This window comes from Delphinapterus leucas, chromosome 1 (assembly GCF_059928025.1).
Source record: "Delphinapterus leucas isolate spDelLeu-1000000601 "Yukka" chromosome 1, BTC_Dleu_Yukka2, whole genome shotgun sequence".
Taxonomy (NCBI): domain Eukaryota; kingdom Metazoa; phylum Chordata; class Mammalia; order Artiodactyla; family Monodontidae; genus Delphinapterus; species Delphinapterus leucas.
Window position 1 is genome coordinate 64,844,650 of NC_143129.1, and position 22,518 is coordinate 64,867,167.

General features: G+C 39.5%; 1 protein-coding gene across 3 annotated transcripts in view; it reads right to left on the reverse strand.

Moving 5' to 3' along the window:
• The window catches only part of PRRX1 (paired related homeobox 1), a 73,171-nt gene that overhangs the window by 3,341 nt on the left and 47,312 nt on the right, over positions 1-22,518 (reverse strand). The window contains exons 2-5 of one of the 3 annotated variants that reach the window (XM_089911245.1): positions 14,470-14,645; positions 9,572-9,753; positions 5,725-5,796; positions 3-4,870 (exon numbers count right to left, since the gene is read on the reverse strand). In XM_089911245.1, coding sequence (XP_089767371.1) covers positions 5,742-5,796; positions 9,572-9,753; positions 14,470-14,645 — 413 coding nt within the window. In that variant the 3' untranslated portion in view covers positions 3-4,870; positions 5,725-5,741. Of the gene's footprint in view, positions 1-2; positions 4,871-5,724; positions 5,797-9,571; positions 9,754-14,469; positions 14,646-22,518 lie in introns of those variants that run through there. The other 2 variants (XM_089911244.1, XM_089911248.1) reach the window with 2 other exon arrangements.

Genomic DNA, 22,518 nt, shown 5'->3' on the forward strand with positions numbered 1-22,518 from the left:
AGGGACAAAGGAGAGAGCAGGGAGAATAACAGGCATTAGTTTCATAAAGCTGCAAGTCTGTGCCCCAGATGGGTACAAGTCTCAGAATGGGGGCAGGTAGGGGCAGGTGGGTTGGACTACATGACCTCTGAGGTCCCTTACAGCCCCAGATTCCATTAGTCTAAGGCCCTTGGAAAAGGGTGGCAGTGTTTTGAAGGGCAGGGAAAAGCAGTGGAGCGTGGAACAAGACGAGGGGAAAAGTATTTTCTGTGTTGGATACAGTGAGTAATGATTTATTTCTGGGGTGAGAGAAGAAAGCTGCTTATGGTGGATAACAGGTGTTTCATCAGTTGACCAGTTAAAACAGTGTTTAATCTTGTCCTGCCTACATCACCAGCTTGTGGGAGTGAGGAGGAAGAGAAGGAGGCATTTGAAAAGAAACTAAGGGGCATTTTTCATTCCTCATTCTAGGTAGCTGACATTAATCCTAACATATTTTAGATAATCACTGAATACCATATTAAATAGTGTACTTGGAGAACCAGTTAAATAATCTAAGATGACTCCTCTGCCTTTGTTGATCCACTGGTTGATAGTACCAAGCACTGCCAAATCAAGAGGTTTCCACTCCAATTGGCCTTGATTTTATAACATTCAAAAGTACTTGAGCAGCTTACACTGTCTTTTGGGTCAGTTATTTTGGAAATGTTTATATCTCTTAGATAAACTAGCAAATGCTCCAGTTTCAGTATTCCTGACCTCAGAGGTAACTGTTTCTGACTGTTCTTATTGCTGAGAAAAACCCAAAGTTGTTTTTCATTGTCAGAGACTGTAATTAAGACCTAGGAATACCACTGGGCAGAAATTTGTAATTGGTGGTTTTCTGTTAATTGTATCCATGAATTTCTTTTAAAGGAAAAGTAAAGGTTTCTTAGACTTGGATGCAAATTATCCATTACTTGATACTAAACAGCTATAAGGGAACTCATTTTAATTCAATGAAAATGTTCCTAGTTGTTTCTAAGATTAGCAAAATACCTTTCAACTGAGGGCTGGAATGAGATAGACTTATAAATGGAATGACATGTGCTCTTCTGGTGCCTGCATTCCTATGCAATTTTGTCAGCCACACAGGAGTTTGTGGTTCTGGGGATCAAGTGACAGACCAGAAAGAAAAAACTAAAGCTACTCTACAAATAGACAGACTGTATCATTAATACTTATTTGGGACACCACATAGTCAAGATTTACAGTCAAGGCGTATAGTCAAGACTCACAATAGCCTATATCAGCTCAGTTACTAGCAATTAACCCAGGAAAATTGGGTTAAAAAGTATAATTAGGTCTTTCCAGAAATATGATCCTTAATTTAAGACCCTTATAACACTGGTATGTGTGTGAGTGTGAGTGTCTGTGGTCGTGTCCTATGGCAGGGGGAAGACTCAGAAGGGTTCCAAAATAACCCTACACTCTTCTATTTCACTGTTGTGTGTTTCACTCTTACTCATTTCTGGGTGCATGATCTTAACTGTCTACACAAAGTTAGATTTATCTATAGCACCCTGTACTTTTCCTTTTAGGACTTATTTTAATTCCTCATACTATAAGCCCCATAGATGAGATACCACATCTGCCTTGTTCACCACCGTGTCCCCAGGTAGAGCTAGCACCATATCTAGCACATATTTGGCATTCAAGAAAGTATTTAATGAATAGATAAGTAACTGAAAAATATCTAGATACTGTATAATTAAACTGATTCCTGCTCAGTATCAGTGATCTCTGTCATCCTGCTGTGAGTAATGATTTCTAAAAATATTTTACCAACATGCTTTTATTTTAAGGAACCAGTCCTTCCCGTTAATTTTGCTATCTTAATCGAATGTGCAAAATCAAAAGGGACATGACAAAAGCAAGACTGATGATTGTATATTCTTAATCCACCATATATAGCTTTTAACAGTAAAAAGTGAACAAATATTGGTGCAGGTTAGACTTACAGAATAGACTATTACTTCTACTACTGTCTACCAAAAGATAAAGACAGAAAGAGTCCCAATTCATGAAGGTTTCAATTAGGAGTGAGATAAATAATCAGAACAACCTGTTAAAATGGGACAAGTTTTTTTCTTTGTTACAATATACCAAGAAGTCTCATTTATTTTCAAAACCCATATACATATTATCATTTAAGTTCTGTATGAATTACATGCTTCCATTCAAGACCCTACCAGAAATATATGCAAATCCATAAATCCCATACTCAAGAAATTTCTAGGATATACTGAAATCTAAGATTTCAAAGAAATAAAAGATCTAAGTAGCTAAGAAAAAAGATAATTGGATTTGGGAAATGTACCTAAGTTATAGATTATGACATCAACCAAATCAGCCTTTCTCAGCCAGATTTCTGTGAGAGAATTAAGTCCTAAAGATGGTATATAGTACAATTTTAAATGCATATGAGAGAAGCTGAGATTTTGAGTTATCTGTATTATTTAAGTACTGAGAATAAAATTAAATGGCTTCTGAAAACAGGAGGCTAAAACTTCATGAGAAAGCGAAAGAAAAAAAAATATTCTCTGATGGCAAACTGTAGATTGTCATGGAGTATTGTGCTTTTATGTATTTGGCCCAATTTCTTGGGGGACATGTTTTCCATCCTTTGAGATTCTGGACAAGCAAAGTCCTGTTTAATAGAGATTCTCTCTTTTTGTGATGATCAAAGGTGTGGCCAGTTTCCTTAGCAGACAAAGGGAATTAGAACTATGGAGAATTAGTTTACTAAAGATGCTGTTACTGTTTTCTAGAAATGTCTACTGTATTTGCGATTTCAATTTTATCTATTATATAACCATTTTGCTGCAGTTACTTCATAATCTGCTAGTATCATCTGGTTTTCTAGTCTGAAGACTTAGTATGGTAACACATATCTTGGAAACACTGAGACTTTCTAACGCAGGCCAGATGTTAATATCCCAGATGAGATGAATGTTGATCCACTTCCCATCTCAAAACCAAATTAATGAAATTAGAGTTATATTTTACACAGGAGATTGGATTTTCACTGAGACATTTTTCCTTAAATAGCAACCTGTGTTTGCAGAGTTGAGAACAGCACCCTTGTCTAATTGTACTGTGGTGCCGTTCTACGGACACCACTGTGTTAGTGAGACCATGACAATGACTTATATGTAGCTCTCAAGTTAGAGGGATGTGAGAATAAAAAAGCAGTTGATATTAATGAATGAGTTTTGCAATATCCTATACACTTGATAAGTGATAAGCTTTTCACTCTATAAACGTTTAGGAAAGCTATAAACTTTCAAAAATCGGTCTAACTTATTTCAGCATCGCATAGCCATAAGAAATAGGATAAAAGAACAGAGACCATCTTAATTCACAGCCTCTAAACAAACATTTAGAGTACATAACTTTATAGGTAGAGGCTAAAGTGATATTGTGTGCACACACTAAAGAAAACGAGTATGTTTTCCCTCCAGTAGTTTGACATAAATCTAGTTTCTCAACTTAAACTAAAACTACCATTTAGGCAAGTAGGGACCAGTCCTTTGACATACCAGTAATAAGCAAGACGTGTTACAGGTCAGAAAAGACAAAATTAATCCAAGTGCAGCTTAGTCATGCTTTAAAAAGGCATTAGAAGTATGATGGAGAGGACCCACTTCCAAAAGTGACAACAGATGCAAGAGAGCCTTGAGTGGCTGTCAATCTGAAAGATTGTTCATGACCACCTGTTTTCCATGTCACCAAAACTTCTAAAGCTCTGTGTTAGGAAAAGAACGAGAACCCTGAAATGTTTTCTCACAAGACAGAAACCAGTGAGGTTAATAAGCTGTTTTCAACCAAATTAATGGGGCCATTCGCACCATGTAAAATGACCTCTCCTTCCTAAACAGGATTAAGCTTCCTGGGCTAAAAAGATGAGGTTGAAACTAGGTAATTTATTAAGCACATGATAACACCAAGAGCCTGCTTTCCAACACGTAGAGATCCTGCCCATTGGTCTTGCCTTCTGCCTATTCCTCTAACAGGATGCAGACATGAGATGAGTACTAAGACTGGGCTTATAGGGTTTGGCCAAAGCAATATTTCTATTTAGTTTTGAAGAATGTAAAATTCTCTGTGTCTGTGACCAAGAAACGACATTGCCATGTACAGGGCATTGAGGAATTAGAGATGAAAAAGAAATACTTGTATCCTATCTGTTGATTCAGCAAATCTGCTCTGGGACTTGCACAGAGCTGACACATTTAAGTAAGCTTGAAATTTTTCCCTCTCCTTATTTGGAGATTCCTAACAGTTGGAGCCCAGCCACAGACAGCAGAATGCTAACCACCAGCAGGGTTAGAGTTCTGTTTTCACTGGGGACAAATCATTTTTGATAATTTCAACCTACCTTGAGAGGTTGTCGTGAGGGATAGTGTGTTAAAATGACTGCCAAACACCAAGGAAGTATGGAAAATACTATACATGGTATGGTTTTAAAGCCAGGAAACTTATGACCGTCTCCCCCTCTGCTTTCTAATCACCCAGAGTGTAAATCCCACAAATCACGAAACAATTGAGGAGAGCTGGGGGAAAAATACTACCTGACTCAGTTTTCAACTCCAACTTTGTTTTCTATTTGGCCCTTTTGGACAAATGATGACAAGCTATGGAAAATTTCACCCCAAAGACAGATCTGTCAGTCAGCCCAAGCAGTCTATGTGTCTTCCTGAGATCCTAAGGCTTCCCAGCTTGGGATTTTTCGAAAGGCTGTAGAGCTTGAGGTCTTCATGACTCTGTCTGTGATGTGTAGAGGTTGGAGATCATCTCTTTGGTTTGTTCTTTTGTCAATGCAAGAACAGCAGAGGTATACTTGCTTCATCTAAGAAAATTCAATATGAGTTTTCCTAGGGAAAATTTACTTTTAAAGAGAGACCCGATAAATCCTTTTGGAAGTGATCTTTTCGTGATTTAAATAATCATTTCCAACTTCTGTTTTTAAAACTCAGAAGTTGATTTTTTTAAACGTACATTTAGCTCTTAAAGTGGACACATTTGGGCCATATTTCATTACTAAGCCTTCAGTTTGCACTGCATGTGCAGTAATGCTTCCACCATTTTAAACTTTTCTTTCTAGAAATGTTTTATATATGAAGACTTGCATCTTTCTGTTGTCTCAATGATTTTTGTTTCTCTTTTTGAAATGCACATTGCTTAACGTAGGTTCCAAACGCCCCTGTGTGATATATAATAGGGAAACTATTACTAGCTCAAGCTTAGATACAAGGTTACGTAGATTCACGACCCAACTGGCCTGAAGAACAACAAGAGCCAGGACAAGAACATAGTTCTTCTGACCTCTGTCCCATCTCCTCTAAAATCTCACTATTCAAAGTATGTACCAAGTGTCAACAGCATGGGCATCACATGGGAGCAAGTTAGAGGTACATTTCCCAGGTCCTGCCCCAGACTTACTGAATCTCATTCTGCATCGTACCATGATTCCAGGTGATTCATACGCCCAGTAATCTTTGCAGAGCCCTGCTCTAGGCTATCAGACTACCCTTAACTCTATGGACGTATTTTCTTGCAGTTTTGGTTTCCAATGGTGTTCCCCACTTGAGGACCTCACTGCTTTCATTTCTAGGACTGTTAAGCCCCACTTTCTTGAATATACTTAATTCCCATTTAAACCCTACCCCCAGCAGCCACCCTCTTCCCCCTCTGACAAGTTACCTTTTCAGTGTCTTCCGTTAGAATCCGTTATGAAGCCCCTCGTGTAAACAACATCTTGGGAGGGACGAGGATCTATTTTTGAAAGTGTGAAAGGGAGAAATGAGCCAAATGCGTTCAGCAGATGTCAGGCAGCACCGTGACCACGATCAAATGAGGGGAGGAGGAGAAGGTGGGGGGAGGGAAATTGTGGATAAGGATCGCTGGCCTCTCTTTCACTTGTCATTAGTTTTCTTTGAAGCTCAGCCCTCCCTCTGAAAATGGCACTCCAGACCAACACTGCAGAGCTAGGCCATTCTTTATCTATCTTTCATAGGAAGGGATGTCTCTGCAGAAAGGTTTCTTAACTACTTCATCTAAAACAACAGTCAAAAGTCCAGGACTTGGTAAATCACTGCCACCCGAAAGGCAAAGCAGTACAAGCTAATGAGTCTTAAATAACTCTAGTGCTTGTGTGTGCTTTCATTTGCATAAGGAAACAGTTCTTAGCTAAGCAGTGAGCATGTGTGCCAAAGACAAGCTTCTTTCAACTGTCTAGGGGTAGATAAAGAAGACACCTGCCAGGACAGTAGTGTCCTGTTAAGGAATGCTTTGTTCCTTCTGGTGACTCAGTTTCCTACCTGATATCATCACCTCTAACACCCTCGAGGGTATGAAGGAGGTCATGACATGCTATAAATAGAGTGAACCATAAGTCTCAGTTTGCCAGGGACAATCCCAGTTTATGCCTGTTGTCCTAGTGTCATTATTAATAGCACTCCCCTTTTACTTCAAAAGTGTCCCAGTTTGGATGATAAAATTATACAGCCACCACTCTAGATATAAAAGACGCCCAGAAAAAAATATGTTGGCTGTTTCCCATCCCATAATTCTGACCATATGCACGCTATCTTCTTTGAGTCTTGCTTTCCTCCTGTCTTCTTCCACAGTTTGCTGTGGAAGTGAGCAAACTGTCCTCTTTGGCAAAACTGTCTGCTCCGCTGTCCCTGGGTTGCATGACCAAGCTGCCTCACTCATCCCAGGGGTTACCCACACACCCCAGAAGGTGGACCTCAGTCGCAGGCATGCTTCACAGATCTGAGACAAACCCTGAGTCAAACAGGCATGTTTACGTAGTCTCCTAGTCTTATACTATTTACTATTTTCAATATCGTGTAAGATTTAATTTGAATGAAAATATGGTTATGTGGCCTAATACTTTGGACAGAAACAGGGATCATGAGCCCTCGCTCTAATTCTGCTTGCTGAAGGCTTAAACTTGGGCAAGTGTTGGGTCTGTTCTTTGGAACCAGATCAAGGACAGAGCTGCCACACAGGTGCATCCAAGGATTAACCAAGAGAAATGCCTTTTAATGAATGTCACATGTGAGATAACTAATTTGACATAATAGTACCAACAGAAATAGCAAGTTAATTTTCCATAACACAAAAGGTCTATCATTTCCTCTGCTTTTCATCACTTGGTTTTCTTTTATATTTCCTTAACAAGACTTATATTTCCTACCAAGCTTCAAAATGTGAAATCATAATGTCTTTTGGTTCTAAACATAGCAGAAAAATCTCTAAGAAACAAAATAGCTTTGTGCCACTTTTAGAAATTAATCAAAATATAAACACTTCAGTCAACATTGGGTCAAAAAACATTACTATTGCTTAAACCATCATTTTTCTACTTAAATCTGGAGATTAATTAATTCTTCATACAGAATATGAACAATCAGATTCTATGAAATTTTTACTTATTTTTTACAAACTCTGTGTCTAAGAGAGAAATGATATAAAAGTATACCATGAATCGAGTAAGAAGTACTAGGTTATATGATTTTTAAGTGAAAGGAGCAGAATACAAAATAGTATTTATACTAAGTCTATACTATATGAAATACTGAACTCTAATTGCAAAAATAAACACTAATTATCTCAAGATGGTGGAATTATGAGTGTTTTTTTTAAAGTGTATCTAGTATTTCTACATAATCATTCAAAATAAAATAGAACACTTCCCCAAATAGCACACATAAATTGCATAATCATTTCAATTAGATGCCCATATACATAGTATGTATAATGCAGGCACAGGATTTGAACTTCTGCTGAGGTCCAGGTAATCTAGCCATTAATTCAGGGAAGATTTCATCCCCACTCATGCAGTGTACTGCCCTCCGCCTCTCACTGGTAAGGACCACGTGACAGCCATCTGGGTTATTACAGCTGGTATGAAAACTTCCTCACTAGGATCCAGGAAGAAAAAGGAGCTGAACTTCCTGGTTGTGACCAAATTCAAACCAGAGACCTTGAAACATCAAGCTCTGATCCACATCCATTTCCCAAGCCATTTAATGAGTCTATGAACTATCAATATTTATCTGAAAAACAAAGCAGTCTTCCACTTATTTAAAATATTAAAGAATATATGATTTCACGATGGTCTTCAAAATATGTTTTTAGTAAATCCTATGGGAGAGGAGTCTAAATTTTAAATAGGACACACAGATATGACTAATCTTTTGAAATCAACAAAGCATACTATGTCTGAGAGCAATAGAAATTTCCAGTTTCCTATGCATAGAGTCTCCATGTACTAAGACCAAAGCAATTCAGGCTAATTTCACAATGGGGAATTTAAAAGAAATTTTCAAATCCATTTATGGTGTTTCTTTCAAGGAACTGATTTGGAACAGAGAGAATATTTAGTTGAGGTTTTTTGCTTTGATTAGAGTGATCAACTTTTGAAAGTATTTGCATTTCACTAATGTTGCATTTCACATCAGTAGCTCAGCATCAACTGGGAGATAATCTTATAATTAGTTTAAAACCTCTCTTTAAACTTTTAATTAACCTTAGCAATAAAAAGGTAAACAGAAGCATAACAAATGAATTTGTAAATACTTCCTCCTCCACTGCAATCAGCCAGAGAACACATAGCCTTGATCTGGTTTCTAAGAATACTCAGGTTTAGGTTCAAATAAAGACACTTTAGACTGATGACAGTGCATTAGGCACATGTGTCTCAGCTTCCCTCTGGCGTTAATCTGTATTTTCTGGACAGCATAATAAATGGAGGTTAAAAGCCTTTCCAAGCCATTGAAATAATACTCTGTTATTTGCTTCCTTAATATTTTTCACCTTTTAAATATAAAAATTTAGTGTAAATTATACATTGTTTTTATATATTTAAAAAAAAAACACACACAAACTAACCCCTCAAAGAACTTCAGATAAGTAGACAAGAATTAGCAATAGATCAGGAAGGCATCTTGGATCATAAGACATCCCCACCTACTAACAAAGAACTATGGCCATGAAAGTTATCTGAATGATCTTGGGTTTTTTCCCCTTCTCTCTCTCTCTGTCTTTCTTTGTCTCTCTCCTTCTTTTTTCCCTTCCTTACTTCTTTTCTTTTCATTCAAAATCAGTTTTATTGTGAAGTTTGCCTTTGGTCCTACACTTAGAGCCTTACATGTTAAATTCCTACTTGCATATAATCAAACCAATCTATCAGATTTGGAAATGGAGTGAAGTTTTGTTCCAGAATGATTACAAGAGGGACTCTGGGCATAGCTTAATGATCTTTTCTTTGAGATTCTTCCCCATCTTTGAAACCTTTGCAAGAGTTCCTGAGTCCAAGAGGAGATTGCTGATGGCCTGCCCCTCTCTCTTCTGCCCCAAACCCTGCTCCTGGGGCAACTAGTAATCTCCTGTGAAAATCTGGGGATGTCAGCAAGTTGAATGTCTCTGAAGAGGTTAACCCAGTAAGAAATGTCAGCCAGCTGCACAAGCAGCTTTAAACATGACCAACCGCTGAGAAACATGTGGAAGCGGAGCAAGGGAGAGTGGGCCAGTCATTCACCTGTACGGAGAGGCCGTTCCCCAGGAGAGATAATCAGTGGGTCTTGGGGCAGGACGAGGTACGATGGGCTGCTCCACAGCAGTCACATCTCCTGAGTAGGATTTGAGGAGGGAAGCGTTTTTATTGGCCAGCATGGCTCTCTCATTCCTGCGGAATTTGGCTCTTCGGTTCTGAAACCACACCTGGAAGATTGTCGGGAGGAGAGAAGAGCATGAGGAGGGAGAGGAAAAAACAAAGAAGAGGTTCCATGAATAAAGTCCTGGTTGATTTTTACCATGCAATACCTTCCCATGGAAGATATAGGCTAAGTATGGAATTCTTCCCAGAACAACAGAAAACATGCCATAATCCTTCCCTGGTGGGCCATGTTCCAGGGCTATTAAGCACAAAGACTATTAGAACAGGACCATGAGGTACTTCCAATAATCAAGCCACCGGAGATGCGATCCATGACTAACCCATGTGACAGCAAAATATGGATTATATTCCTTGTTGTAATTGTAATAAAAAAAGAAGAATCTCGTTAGACTTCTGCACAGATACAATGGCATCTTAAAAGTTTTTTCAAAAAAAGAAAAATCTCGTTAGATTTCTGCACAGATACAATGGCATTTTAAAAGTTTTTTCAAAGTTCTTCAAAAGGCAAAAACTTCAACTGCTTTCATAATACTTATTGGATATGGAAAGAAAACTCTCCATCTTCCAAAAAGTAGACCCTGCGACAAGGATTTAAGAAGCAAATAGTTTATCTGGGAGGTGCAAGGAATATCAGCAAGAGAGGGAGGAAGTAACAGAAGAAAAGCAACCTCTAACTGTGCTACTGAACCAGCTTCCTCTGTGGGAGCTCAGTCCTTAAGGGGCTCTAAGGACTGATGCAGGGCACACACCTCCCACCGGAGGGGTGAGAGAATTGTGGATTTGTACACTGGCTCCTGTCAGTCATTGATCATAAATGTTCCAACACTTCTGGCGTGTCTCCCGAAGTTCTAGAAAGAAACTTGTGAAACAGAAATGCAGATACTGAAAATTGGAAGTTGGCTGGAGTATATTTAATTGTAGGGTTCCAAGGAAATGGGCAGTACTGATATCATCGACTACAGCTAATAATAAACCTACCACTTATTAAGTGCTATTAGGGCTAGGAACTTATATAAGCACATTACCTACATTATTTCTAGTTATCATGACAATTCCACAATTAGGTATTATTATTTCTATTTCAGAGTTGAGGAAACCATTTCAATGAGATTAAGTAATCTGTTAAAGTTCTCACAAGTAATAAATGGCTGAGTTTTTGAGCTTAAGAACATCTGACTCAAGATACTACAACTCTTCCAGACTGCCGTGGTATTTTATTCATTCATTTACTCATTCAAGAAGTCTTTATGGCGACTGTGTTCTAGACCCTGGCCTAAATACTGGGAATGGAGAAGTGAGACTTATTCTCTGCTCATAAGCAGCTCACAATCTATTAAAAGAAGATAGACATGTAAGTTTGAAAAATTACAAGAATTTCAAATGCAATTATGGAAACGCATGACCAGGTGTGGGAGAAAGAAATCCTATGGTGAGGAGTGGGACAATTTCACAGTTCTAGTTGGTAACATTCACATAAAATACCACGTGATTGGTGCCCCATGGAAGACCAGGGTGCAAATCAGTAGAGGCAGAATCTTTTCTGGCTTCACCTCTTTTGTTTCTAATGTGTCCTTCATATTGCTATTAGAGTTATCATTTTAAATGCAAATATAATTGTATCAGGGCTTTGCTTTAGCTTTATATCATCCTCTGACTCTCCATCACCCACAGATTAAAATCAAAATGTATTACCATAGAACAAAGACTGTTCAAGAATTAGCACACTGTCCACCAAGTCAGCCACATCCTGTATCACTTGAATCTCACGCACTGGCCCTTCATCATTTCCAGTCCTACCTGGGCTTAAGGCTCCCAAATATATTTGGTTATTTTCCCACCTGTGTGTATTCACACTGAATGTTCTCTCTGCCTGCGATATTCTTCCCTTTTGTCCACATGCCAAAGACATGTTTTTTAAGATTTAACTTTAATATCACCTTCTTTGTGAAATGTTGTAGTGGAAAGAACATAACTTTAAAGTCTAACAGAGTTGGATAAAAACACTGGCTCCATGACTTTAAAGGTTTGTCCTTGGATAGTTATTTAATTTCTCTGATTCCTTGTCCCCCAATCAAATGAAGATAATTATACCTACTCACAGGTTGTTGTGAGACTTGGCTCAGAATGGCTGCTTAATGTTCATGTATTCTCTTTTCCCCCAGGCAGATTTAATCATTCCCTCCTCTGGTCTATCACTCATTCTTGAACATTCCTTTAGTGTAGGAATCATCTTACTCTATGATAATAGTATGATATGCACATCTGTCTTCTCTGCCCCCAGTCTGTAACAGCTTTAAGGAGAGAGGCCAGTGTATTATTTATGCCCAGCAAACCAAAACCAGTTCCAAGCGAATAACAGATGCTCGATAAATATTGGAGGGAAAAAAGTGAATTTTGCAAAGATGATAAGATATGGCTTCCATCCAAGAGGCCTTCACAGTCTAGTTGGGGAAGTTGGCCCACATACAACTCAATATCATACATGTCATGTTGCGATAAAAGCCATAAATATAAAGAAGGCCAGAGTCAGAGGGAGTGGTTCACACTGGCAAAGGGTAAGACTTCACGGAGGAAGAAAAAAGTCACGGAGGGAGAATTCTGTCCTGCTCACGTGGGAAATGTTCACAGCTCTAAAAGACATTAGAACGTAGTAGGATGGAAAAGGTGGAAGATAAAATAGTTTCAGCATATAAGAAAGTCATTTGCCCGTTGTTGTGATGGGGCCAAAATAGCTCTCAACCCAAAATTGTTCTTCCACATTTTTTTTTTTTAATTTCCAGCATTGCCCTGTCCAGGTTTCCTTATTTAAAATTCAGATCGCCATGGCAAAAATGGTACTTTCAGGAATTGTGGGTTATTGGCCTAAAATTATTTATTAGGCCACTGCAGGCCAAGCCTGGGGTATAAAACATATGGGGTTTTTGAAGAAGAGGAAGGGATTTAAGAGTAGAAACAGAGAACGTGTTTGGAGAACTGTGGTGAGCAGCATGGGGGAAGAGGATGTGGGAAGGCAGACCTCCGAGTTCTGCTTTGGACTGCAGGACGGAGAGAGCAGAACTGAGTTTGTGCCTGTGGATCACTCTCATCTGAGCCCTGAGAGACTGCCACGCAGTAACATACGCATCCTCACGTATGCCTTCTCCTCACCTATCCTCGGGGGCACCACAGTGCCCAGGCAACTTTCCCCTTTTGTCAATGACATTTTTTTTTCTCCTGGGGAACACTTCTAGGTGAAGTCCCTAGTTCCCATGGGGAAAACTCTTGCACACTCTCTTCAGGCTGAAGGGACCTCTAGGACCCTCTCCCTCAACTCAACGAATGTCTCTCATAGCATAGGGTACTAGATACAGTTCCTACTCTCCACACCCTTTGAGTCTAGCTCTAGTCCCCATCAAGAGGGTTATTATTTGCAGAAGGAAACCCTTTAAGCCCAGACTGAACACAGATATGCAAACAATAACTCATTCGGGAAGACAAGACAGATTTGGCCCACAACCCTTCTTTATCAAAAGAGCAGCCTACTTGGGCTTCCCTGGTGGCGCAGTGGTTGAGGGTCCACCTGCCGATGCAGGGGACACGGGTTCGTGCCCCATTCCGGGAAGATCCCACATGCCACGGAGCGGCTGGGCCCGTGAGCCATGGCCGCTGAGCCTGCGCGTCCGGAGCCTGTGCTCCGCAACGGGAGAGGCCACAACAGTGAGAGGCCCACGTACCGCAAAAAAAAAAAAAAAAAAAAAAGAGCAGCCTACCACTGGCAATATGGAAAATAATAAAATCTTGACTCTCAGCAAAGACAGCAAAGCACTGCTTGAAAAAGCATTTAGCCAGAAGACTCTTACTTATTTAAAATTTACTGTAGTGCTTAAAATCATGAACTCTGAATCTGCATATCTGTCTTCAAATCCTAGTTCAGCCACTTCCTAGCTGTGTGACATTGGGGAAACTACGTTAACCTCTGAGTCTCGGTTTCCTCATCTGCAAGATGAGTGACGTTATCCACCTCAGTGAATTGTTGTGAGGATTAGACAGATTAGCTTATGTAACTACAAACACTAGTTGGCATGTAAGGGCTCAACCGGTGTTAGTTATGATTATCATCATTATTATTCCTAATCACAGGTGGTATTATTTCTAGATGTCTGGCTTGTAGTTGATGTCTCATGGCATTCATATTAGAAACACATGTGATCTCTTTCCCCTGTCTTACATGCCCTTATCCTTCTTTACTTCACAGAAACACAAAATCATCTATTTGAATGTGCTCTTAATGCAGTTCCTATGGGCAAGGTCTTTGGTGTGTTCATTTCTCACTCCCATCCATGTCCATAATTGTGTGTATTTATAATACATTTCCTGAAGATTCAGATATTCCCAAAGTCTGGGGAGGAAAACTGAGATGGAGGACAGAGAGTTCATCTCTCCAGCCACCCTACAGCTCAAGTCGAAAGCTGGGGTGTGGACGAGGGAGGGTGCAAAGTCAAATGCTCCAATGGACAATGTTTATAACATGGATCTGGAAGGGTGAGAAACATTGGGAGGAATGAGACCTCTAGCAAGGCATTTTCTGCCCTACTGAAAGGCATTCACTTCAATTTTTAAAAATACTCTGCTGCCAAGAGAAACACAATTAGAAACTGATTCTGTTCTCATGCTGTCCGTTTATAATTCTTTTTAGTATCAGCTCTGGTCTGAAACCTACAAGTTGTGTTTTTCAACAGTCTTCAGAGATGTGCCTCTAAGGAGGGGAATACTCCGGTTACCTGCACTCTGGCCTCGGTGAGGTTCACCCGGCGGGCGAGGTCTTCTCGCACAAAAGCATCCGGGTAGTGCGTCCGCTCAAAGACACGCTCCAAAGCCTGCAGCTGACTGCTGTTGAAGGTTGTCCTGTTCCTCCGCTGCTTTCTCTTTTTCTTTTCCTCTGAGTTCAGTTGATCATCTGGAATAGAAGAAATTGATGATAAGGAGCTAAAAAGTCACGTTGGAGGTCCCGGTTTACACTTCTTTACTGTGTACCTACAGTGAGATTGTTTCCTTGGCTCACATGCTTATCAAAGTGCTATAGCCAAATGCCACTTTCAGTGTGCAAATGCAGGCATTGGTGCAATCAAGTTCATATGCCAAGAGCACGCAGCAGTTCTGATGCTTGGTTTTTGCTTCTAAATCTGGGACCAGACCTGAACTGTCAGAGGGATATTTTTTGTATGCTGAAAAAAACATATTTTTTGAAGCCTGTTTTGTCAAAGAGGGCTAAAGGAAAATTTAACTCCTCTCCATATTCTCTGGAGATGGGGGAAGGAGAGTAGATTGCTTTGTACCTCACTTGTCTTAGACAATATTAGAAGGATCTCTGTTTTACCATGCATTTTCCTGGAAACAGCAAGTAACTCGTAACTGTATTTGCTCAAGGCTCCATGCTGTTGCTGAGGCAGGCTTCAGGGGCCTCAGCCTAGATCAGAGCTAGTGCTATAACACCACCAAAAGCTGACACTGACCTGAGACTCACCCTCTAAGAACTCAAGAACAGTCCTGAAACATCTCTGAAACAGTTTCACTCCAAATTTGAGTTCTAAGGCTTTGAGCTCTTGGGAACCTTTGGAGAATCATTTCCCCATGTTTTCACCTGTCAAGATTCCTCCTTGGTTTTCTCTGAGTGCCCCCAAAGGCACCCTGGCAAGCTGATCATCCAGGTTGCCCGTGGCAGTCAGAGAGTAGTGTGCTCCTGTCCTGCCACCCTCCTTCAGCCCAGACAGGAATGATGGATGTGTGAAGCTGAGCGGAATACCAGTTGTGCTAACACCACCATCAAGCCCTCACCCTGACGCCCAAGCCACTGCAGAGCCCGTGTAGCACTCAGGGATTTACAGCTCAAGCTGCTCAGGCCCAAGTCACATGCTCAGCCTGATGAACTGAACTCACACTTCCAATCACTTTCCCCACTCAGCTCAAAGAAAAATATGAGGGGTGAGAGTGAGGATGGAGAGAAAGAGGAGCATGGCCGCTAGCTCCACATTCAACAGAAAGTAGCTCTCAGCCATTTTTTTCCAACATGTAAAGTCTCCTGATCCTCTCTGACTATAAACACACAAAATACTCAAAAAATTACTAACATGAATTCTAATGCCCCGAGGAGAGTGACCCACCCCTGAGCTATAGTAGTATTATTACAAATTGAGGGCATGTTCCAGATTTGGGTGGGGATTCAAAGTGCAGCTTAAATCTAGGAGTTCCTAGCTCAGATCTCTCAGTGCCTAACTGAGGCCTCCAAGACTTTTTGATGAGAGACCCCTTCTTCGTGAGTGCTGCTTCATCAGGGGTGCCCTTGGAGCTCAGAAGAGAGACTGCTCATTCCTCCCTGATAGTTAAAGCACCTAGATATAGTAAGTGCTTGTTGAATTTGTGTCCAGGGAAAATGTGAAACTTTTCCTGTCTGTAGAAAATTGTTTCTGTAGGAAAAAAAAAAAAAGCCGTATGATCTCAACCACATTCCCCCAGCTAAGAAGCTGCTGGCACCCATTCTCTCAGCTTTACGGTTGTGTTCAGAGTTGACCACCTCTCTAGTTTCTTCCACTGTGGTACCTCAACAAGGAGCCCTGCTTTGAAGGCAGTTCTGTGACACTCTCAAGAAGAAGGTCAGATCAGTGGCATCTTGAGAATGGAGCCAATTTAATTATCATGATTTCTGGGATCTATCAACGCTTGGAATATTCCATCCAACAACCCTGATTTTACCACTATTTAGCTATTAGCAAAATTAGTTTATAATAATGTCAACACTAGAGTTCAAACACCTAGGATCATACATCTTTCAGCTGTTGCCTTGCATTTGTATGCTCCTTCCTATTTGAATATTTGAAGGCATTCCTGTTGCTCCCATTCTTTTTCTAAATCTTTTTACAGTTCTATGTCTTGCACTTCAGGTCTCTCTCAGTCATTCAGGCCTTTTGACAGCACCACACCTGTATTTCATGCTCCTATTAAACAGAAGTCTGCAAAAAATATTTAGCTTCCATACCAACCCTAGACTGAGATCAATTAGACCCTAGGCTATTTTAATCATATAAAGGAAATCCCTTGTTAAGCCAATCCCATGATTTGCTTTCTTTCCTCAAAGAAAATGCTTTCTCAGGTATAACCACAAATTATAAATCCTTTACGCTGTTTGGTAAGCCCATTTCTTCTTGTACTGCCAAACTATGATAGAGAACAAGAATTTTTTATGTTTTGTTGTTAGTACTACAACCTGCTCCATAGCCTTTCAGTAGTTCTTTGAAATCTTCCACTCTTCACTCAAATTCCACTGCCTGTCCACCATAAACCACCAACTCCCCTGACGTGGGAGCAAGGGAAATGGAGAATTATAGTTTATGACAGAGAATAAATAGCTATGATGACCTGAAATGATTCCAGCAAAAGTTTCCCAGTGAATGTTCTTGTTGTTTTTAACAAATGAAAACACCAGTCCAGATCATGTTGAAGGTGAGAAAAGACACACAAATAACAGGGGTCCAAGGAGTGTATCTGGCAAACGTCCTTCAGAGCACAAGTATAACAGAAAGAGACAGTGAGGGGGCAACAGAGACAGCTTGAGCGGCAGCCCTCCGGCTCGTCTGTCTTTGCTCACTAATCACCAACTATGAGCTCCCTGCTTTCCCCCAAGAACACAGAACAGGATCAGTACAATCTCATCAGCGGCATGAGAGAAAATGTGAACATCGTACGGGTTTACAAATGTGGGGTATTTGAAACACCTGGGATAAGGACTGTTATCAGATTCTGAACTCTGGTTGAATACAGGGTAGAGAAAGTAGTGTATTTTTATCATTGCTGGAATATCATCTTTCTTGTAAGAACAGCTACTGTAAAGGTTGATTTTGAAAGATGCTGTCCAAGGATGCTGACAGCCAATTGGCCATCAGGACATAGCTAATTCTTTGGAATTCTGAAATGGGTAGGATTCACCAAACTGCAGGATAACCACAGGGTACATGGATACATTTTTATCAAAATCATGTTTCAAATCCAAGGTGTTTACAGATTTTATGGATGATTATGTATGTTATGAATGATTGAGTAAATTGTAAGTATGCAGTTACTGCCATGCTTTCTAATAAAAATAAGAAAAATGATCTTATTAGCAGGTTAATTTTCACTTGGATTCATGAGTCATAAAATATTGGCACCACATGAAACCAGAGAAATTATCTAATTCAACCCTTTTATTTTACAGATGAGGTAAATGAGGCTTAGAAGAATGAAGTGATTTGCCTCAAATCACAATAAAAGCTGTGACTGAGCCAGAGCTAGAAGCCAGGACTTCTTTTTTTTTTAATTTAAGGTATAGTTGATTTATAATGTTGTGTTAGTTTCAGGTGAACAGTGAAGTGATTCAGATATATATTTTATATATATATATATAAAATATATAAAAGAATATATATTTATTCTTTTTCAGATTCTTTTGCCTTATAGGTTATTACAAAATATTGAGTATAGTTCCCTGTGCTATACAGTAGGTCCTTGTTTGTTACCTATTTTATATATAGTAGTGTGGAAGCCAGGACTTCTAATTCCACTCTACTTTTAAGTGCCAATGACAATATACACCCTGTGCAGGAGAGGGGCAATGACTCACCACAGATATAAATAAAAAACCACTACCCCAGGAAAAAATTTTATGGGAAAGGTAGGTTTAACCAAACTAGCTGTATAAAGAGGGTCTCAGGAAGAGGGTCCACGTGTATCACAAGCTGTTATTCCTGCCAGAAGAGCCATTAAAAAACTGCAACCATTCTCATCTAGGACAGCAACTTTGATCCACATGTCCTTGGATTTCACTTTTCAAAGGCCTCTGTAAGTGCTTGCTTCATCAATTAAGTGTGTGCAGGGTTACTTTAGCACAGTAGTAAACCCTCACCTTCCATCTTCTCCTCACATTCATATTAGTACTTCCCTTTCTTTCATTTTAGGACACAGTTCAAAATCTCTGTCTCCTATGACACATCTTAATCCTACTTTCTCTATAAAACTTTGCTGATAATGCCAATCCATATTGATTTCTCCATATCTAAATTCCTAAACATATTTTAGTACATAATCAAATACTTTTTAAAAATTATTGTTCATTTCTTTTTATGTAAATGTTTTGTCACCTCGCTGCGCTGAAGTATTCCTATATAAAAGACATAAGGTCTTTTGATACATTAAATGACAATAAAATTTGAAAGAGTTATAGTAGTATTGTGGTATAGAAGTAGTCCCAGAAAATTAGAACCTTGGTGATTTACGTAAGGTTTTGGAGGGCTGAATAACTTCTGATTCCAATTATTATTTTTAACAGTGCATAGTAAATAATTAGGTTAACATTATCTTCTGTCCCTGGATAATTTTACCTGTGGAGGAAAAAAATCTTTTTACCATGTTTCTTTTTCAAACAGGTTCACCACCAGATTTAGAGAGATGGGAGAAAGCTGGGTAGGTCTGACTCTTCCGTAAATGAAGGAGCTGGTCCTTCTTTTTTATTCCCTACAAGAAAAGCAGATCTAAGATAAATGAATGATTTCAACAAACAGGAACACGCAGGGGGAAGAGCTGCTAAAGAGGATGGTGTTTCCTATGGAACAGGATGTTAGAATACTTATCAAACACTTCTTTAGGAAAGAAAGCCGTAAATTCTAGGGAGGAGACCCCTCACACTTTCAAGTAGAAGTTAAAGAGAACAATAGCTCTGTCCTTGGCTCTAGCTTGAAATTCACTCTGAACTTCACTCGTGGCTGCTTAAGTTGCACTGAAGGGAGGGTGGAGAAGACAGGGAGGAGCGCCATCCTCAAGCGTGAGGAGAACGCAGCACACTGCTGTTCCTCCTCACTAAGGTTTGCACTCACTGTGCAGGCTCCAGTTAACTCCCAAAGGCCCTTACCCTCCCCTGCTCTGTACCTTGTGGGACACTTGAGATTCCAAACTCAGTCAGCCAAATGTAATTTAAAGGTACAGCAAAAACATATTTTAGGAATAAAATCTGAAGAAAAAAATGTGTTTCGTATGCCTGAGTCACATCAATTTGAGAAGAAGTCTGATGCAAGAAGATAAAACGCCTGCTTCAGTAGCAGAAACCAACCATCACATCAAAGCTTGTCATCTGCCTTTTGGCTGAAAACATGGCAGGCAAGAAGATCTAAAGAGCAGCCTGCTGATCATTTTATGGGCATTGAAGAATGTTTTCAAAGGAACTTATACTGCACAACTACTTACTTTAATGGGATTTGTGTGGTTCAGGCCCTGTAACCTTTGGAAAATTGAAGGGAAGTATAATTGTAAAAGCCACTAAAAACTGTTTAGCTTTTATTGCAAGGCTTATGAAAAGCAGTGAAATACAGCTATGGCATTCATTTGAGTTTCTTTGGTTACACTAAGCTCCAATTGTAATTAGGACAGCATCCTTTTAATAAGTGCTCCGATAAATGGCACATAGGTCCTCACCGGGATGAGTGTAGACTGAGTTTAGCACATCCCACTGACCAAAGCCAAGTTCAGCAGCACATCCGCATCTTCTCTGCAGCATACCTGGTATCCTCCACTGCTGAATCCCAGCAACTGTCAAGAGTGACCAGGTTTCAGCCAATACAAATGCCCAACTGTACAGCTCTTACTCACCTTAGGGTCATGGCTGCCAGAACCTGAACTTTGCGTGATGGTTTTTGATGAGTATATTTTTTCCTTTACTGTCAACTTGGCATAGACATGGTTTATTTTTGGTCAAGTATGAGTCTTAAACCTTAGAAAATAGCATTAAAACACATTAAACATTTGGGGGAATATATGTTCTTTGGAGAATAAAATGCTCTAAGAAGTTTGAAATAATGTTATTTTGAATGGTTTTCACCCAAAAGATGGATCAATGGCTCTGTGTAAAGCTACAGTGGTTTCAAGCAGATACAGCTCAAAGTTGAGCTCTCTGAATATAACCAACTCTCATTTGAAATAGAAAATACTGGAGAATATGAGGTATCATAATACAGTTTGTACTGCTTTTCACTTCTTCATCTCACATATTTGCTTTCACCTGTGTAGGACCAATACATTTCCATGCAGTCAAAAATATCAACACAATCCATATCATCTTATCTACTTTAACTCTCGTAAGACATTTTTCTGAAAGGATTCCTGACCAGAACCTTGAGGATATCCGATACAAAGCAAGCCTTCCAATGCAGCCCTATATTGGAACCCTAGCTTTCTTCTGGGACTATATTGACAATTTTCCCCATGCTATCATTTTTCCATGTGACTCTGGGTCTATTTTAGACTATAACTTCAGAATACAAAGTTTACGTGTGTATTTAACTGAAGCTCTTATCAATGCTCAGTGAATACAAATTAATAATCAGACATAAAATATTCATATATTGGAATTATCATAGGAGTTCAGTTACTGCACAAAATACCTTCTCTTCGATAAAGACGTGAAATTCCAGCTTCAGATATGTAACCTACTCCCAATTCTCTACGGATGAATCACTTATTTACTCATTTTTCAATTCATTTCTGGATGTCGAAAATAGTGGAAAATGAGAATGTTTTACTCAGAGCCAACTACACTATAATCAGGAGGGAGTGCAGTGGAGTAGAGAGGAAAGTTCACTGGCTTGGCAATCAGAATGACCTGTGTTCTCCTATAGGCCCTGCTACTTTAGTAGCTGTGTGGCCTTGAGTAAGACACTTCACTTCTCTGAGCCTCAATTTTCAAAACAATAAAATGGAAGTAAGACTACCTACTTCCTAGGGTCACTTGAAAATATAATGAACACAGAGCAGGCAGATAGCCTGGCACATAGCAGTTGTTTTGTAAGTGGTGGATTTTAACAGCTACCACTGCTGTTCTTCCTTTTTTCTTCTGCTTACTGTTTGTTCGTATCTAACTATTCACTAAGATCTCTATCACAGCATAACTGGGGAGATAGTGAGAAAAACATTCAAATATGTTGATCTGGCTTAGTTAGGTTTGATGGAGGGCATAGTTGAGGTCTAGGGAGCATGAAAAATGAGTAAAAACTTTATAAATTAAAAAAGAACTGAAACATGACAATAGACCCAAAATTGCACATGGAAATCAGTGCAGTTTGGGTCACTTTTCTACTGCTAGTCAATTCCTGGCTTTCTAACAAGGCAATCAATTTTCCTTTCTCAATTAAAATTTTGAAAAGAAACTTTCAGAAAGCAGGCAGATTCTAAGACTCAAAGACAGCAACCTTCTCCTTTAACAAGTAATCTCACTAGAAACAAGTTTAAAAAAAGAAAAAATACAGGAGAAAGGAAGAAGACAACCAAGGGCTAAACCCAGGCTATGAAAATTCAATGATTTCGCAGCCTGTTTGCCTCGGGTTGACTAATTTGGTTGCCACATGTCTAAAAACACAAAAGTTGGGTCATACTACTCAATATTTATTCAGTGACTTTTTTTTTCTAAATGTCTGAGCATTTTGGTGAATTCCAAAGGGATAAAAAGAAACCAAGGAAAGCGAATTCTGGGGAAAGAGTGAGTTCTGATGGAGATTTTAAAAGGTTTCTAAACTTGCAGTATTCCAGGTGTGTGGTCCCCTTGGAAGTGCCGTGTATTTCAGTAGGATTACAAACAAAGCTCTAGAGGAGTTATAAGCTCCTGTCTTCTTTGGGTAGCATTTTCCCTTTGTAGTAAGACTTGTTGTTATTTTGTAAAAGACACAACATCAGTCTTAACGTTAGCAGTGGAAATTGGTGTCTCCATGGGAGGCAACCGCTATAAGTCATTTTTTTTAATGATTCATTTTTTGGGT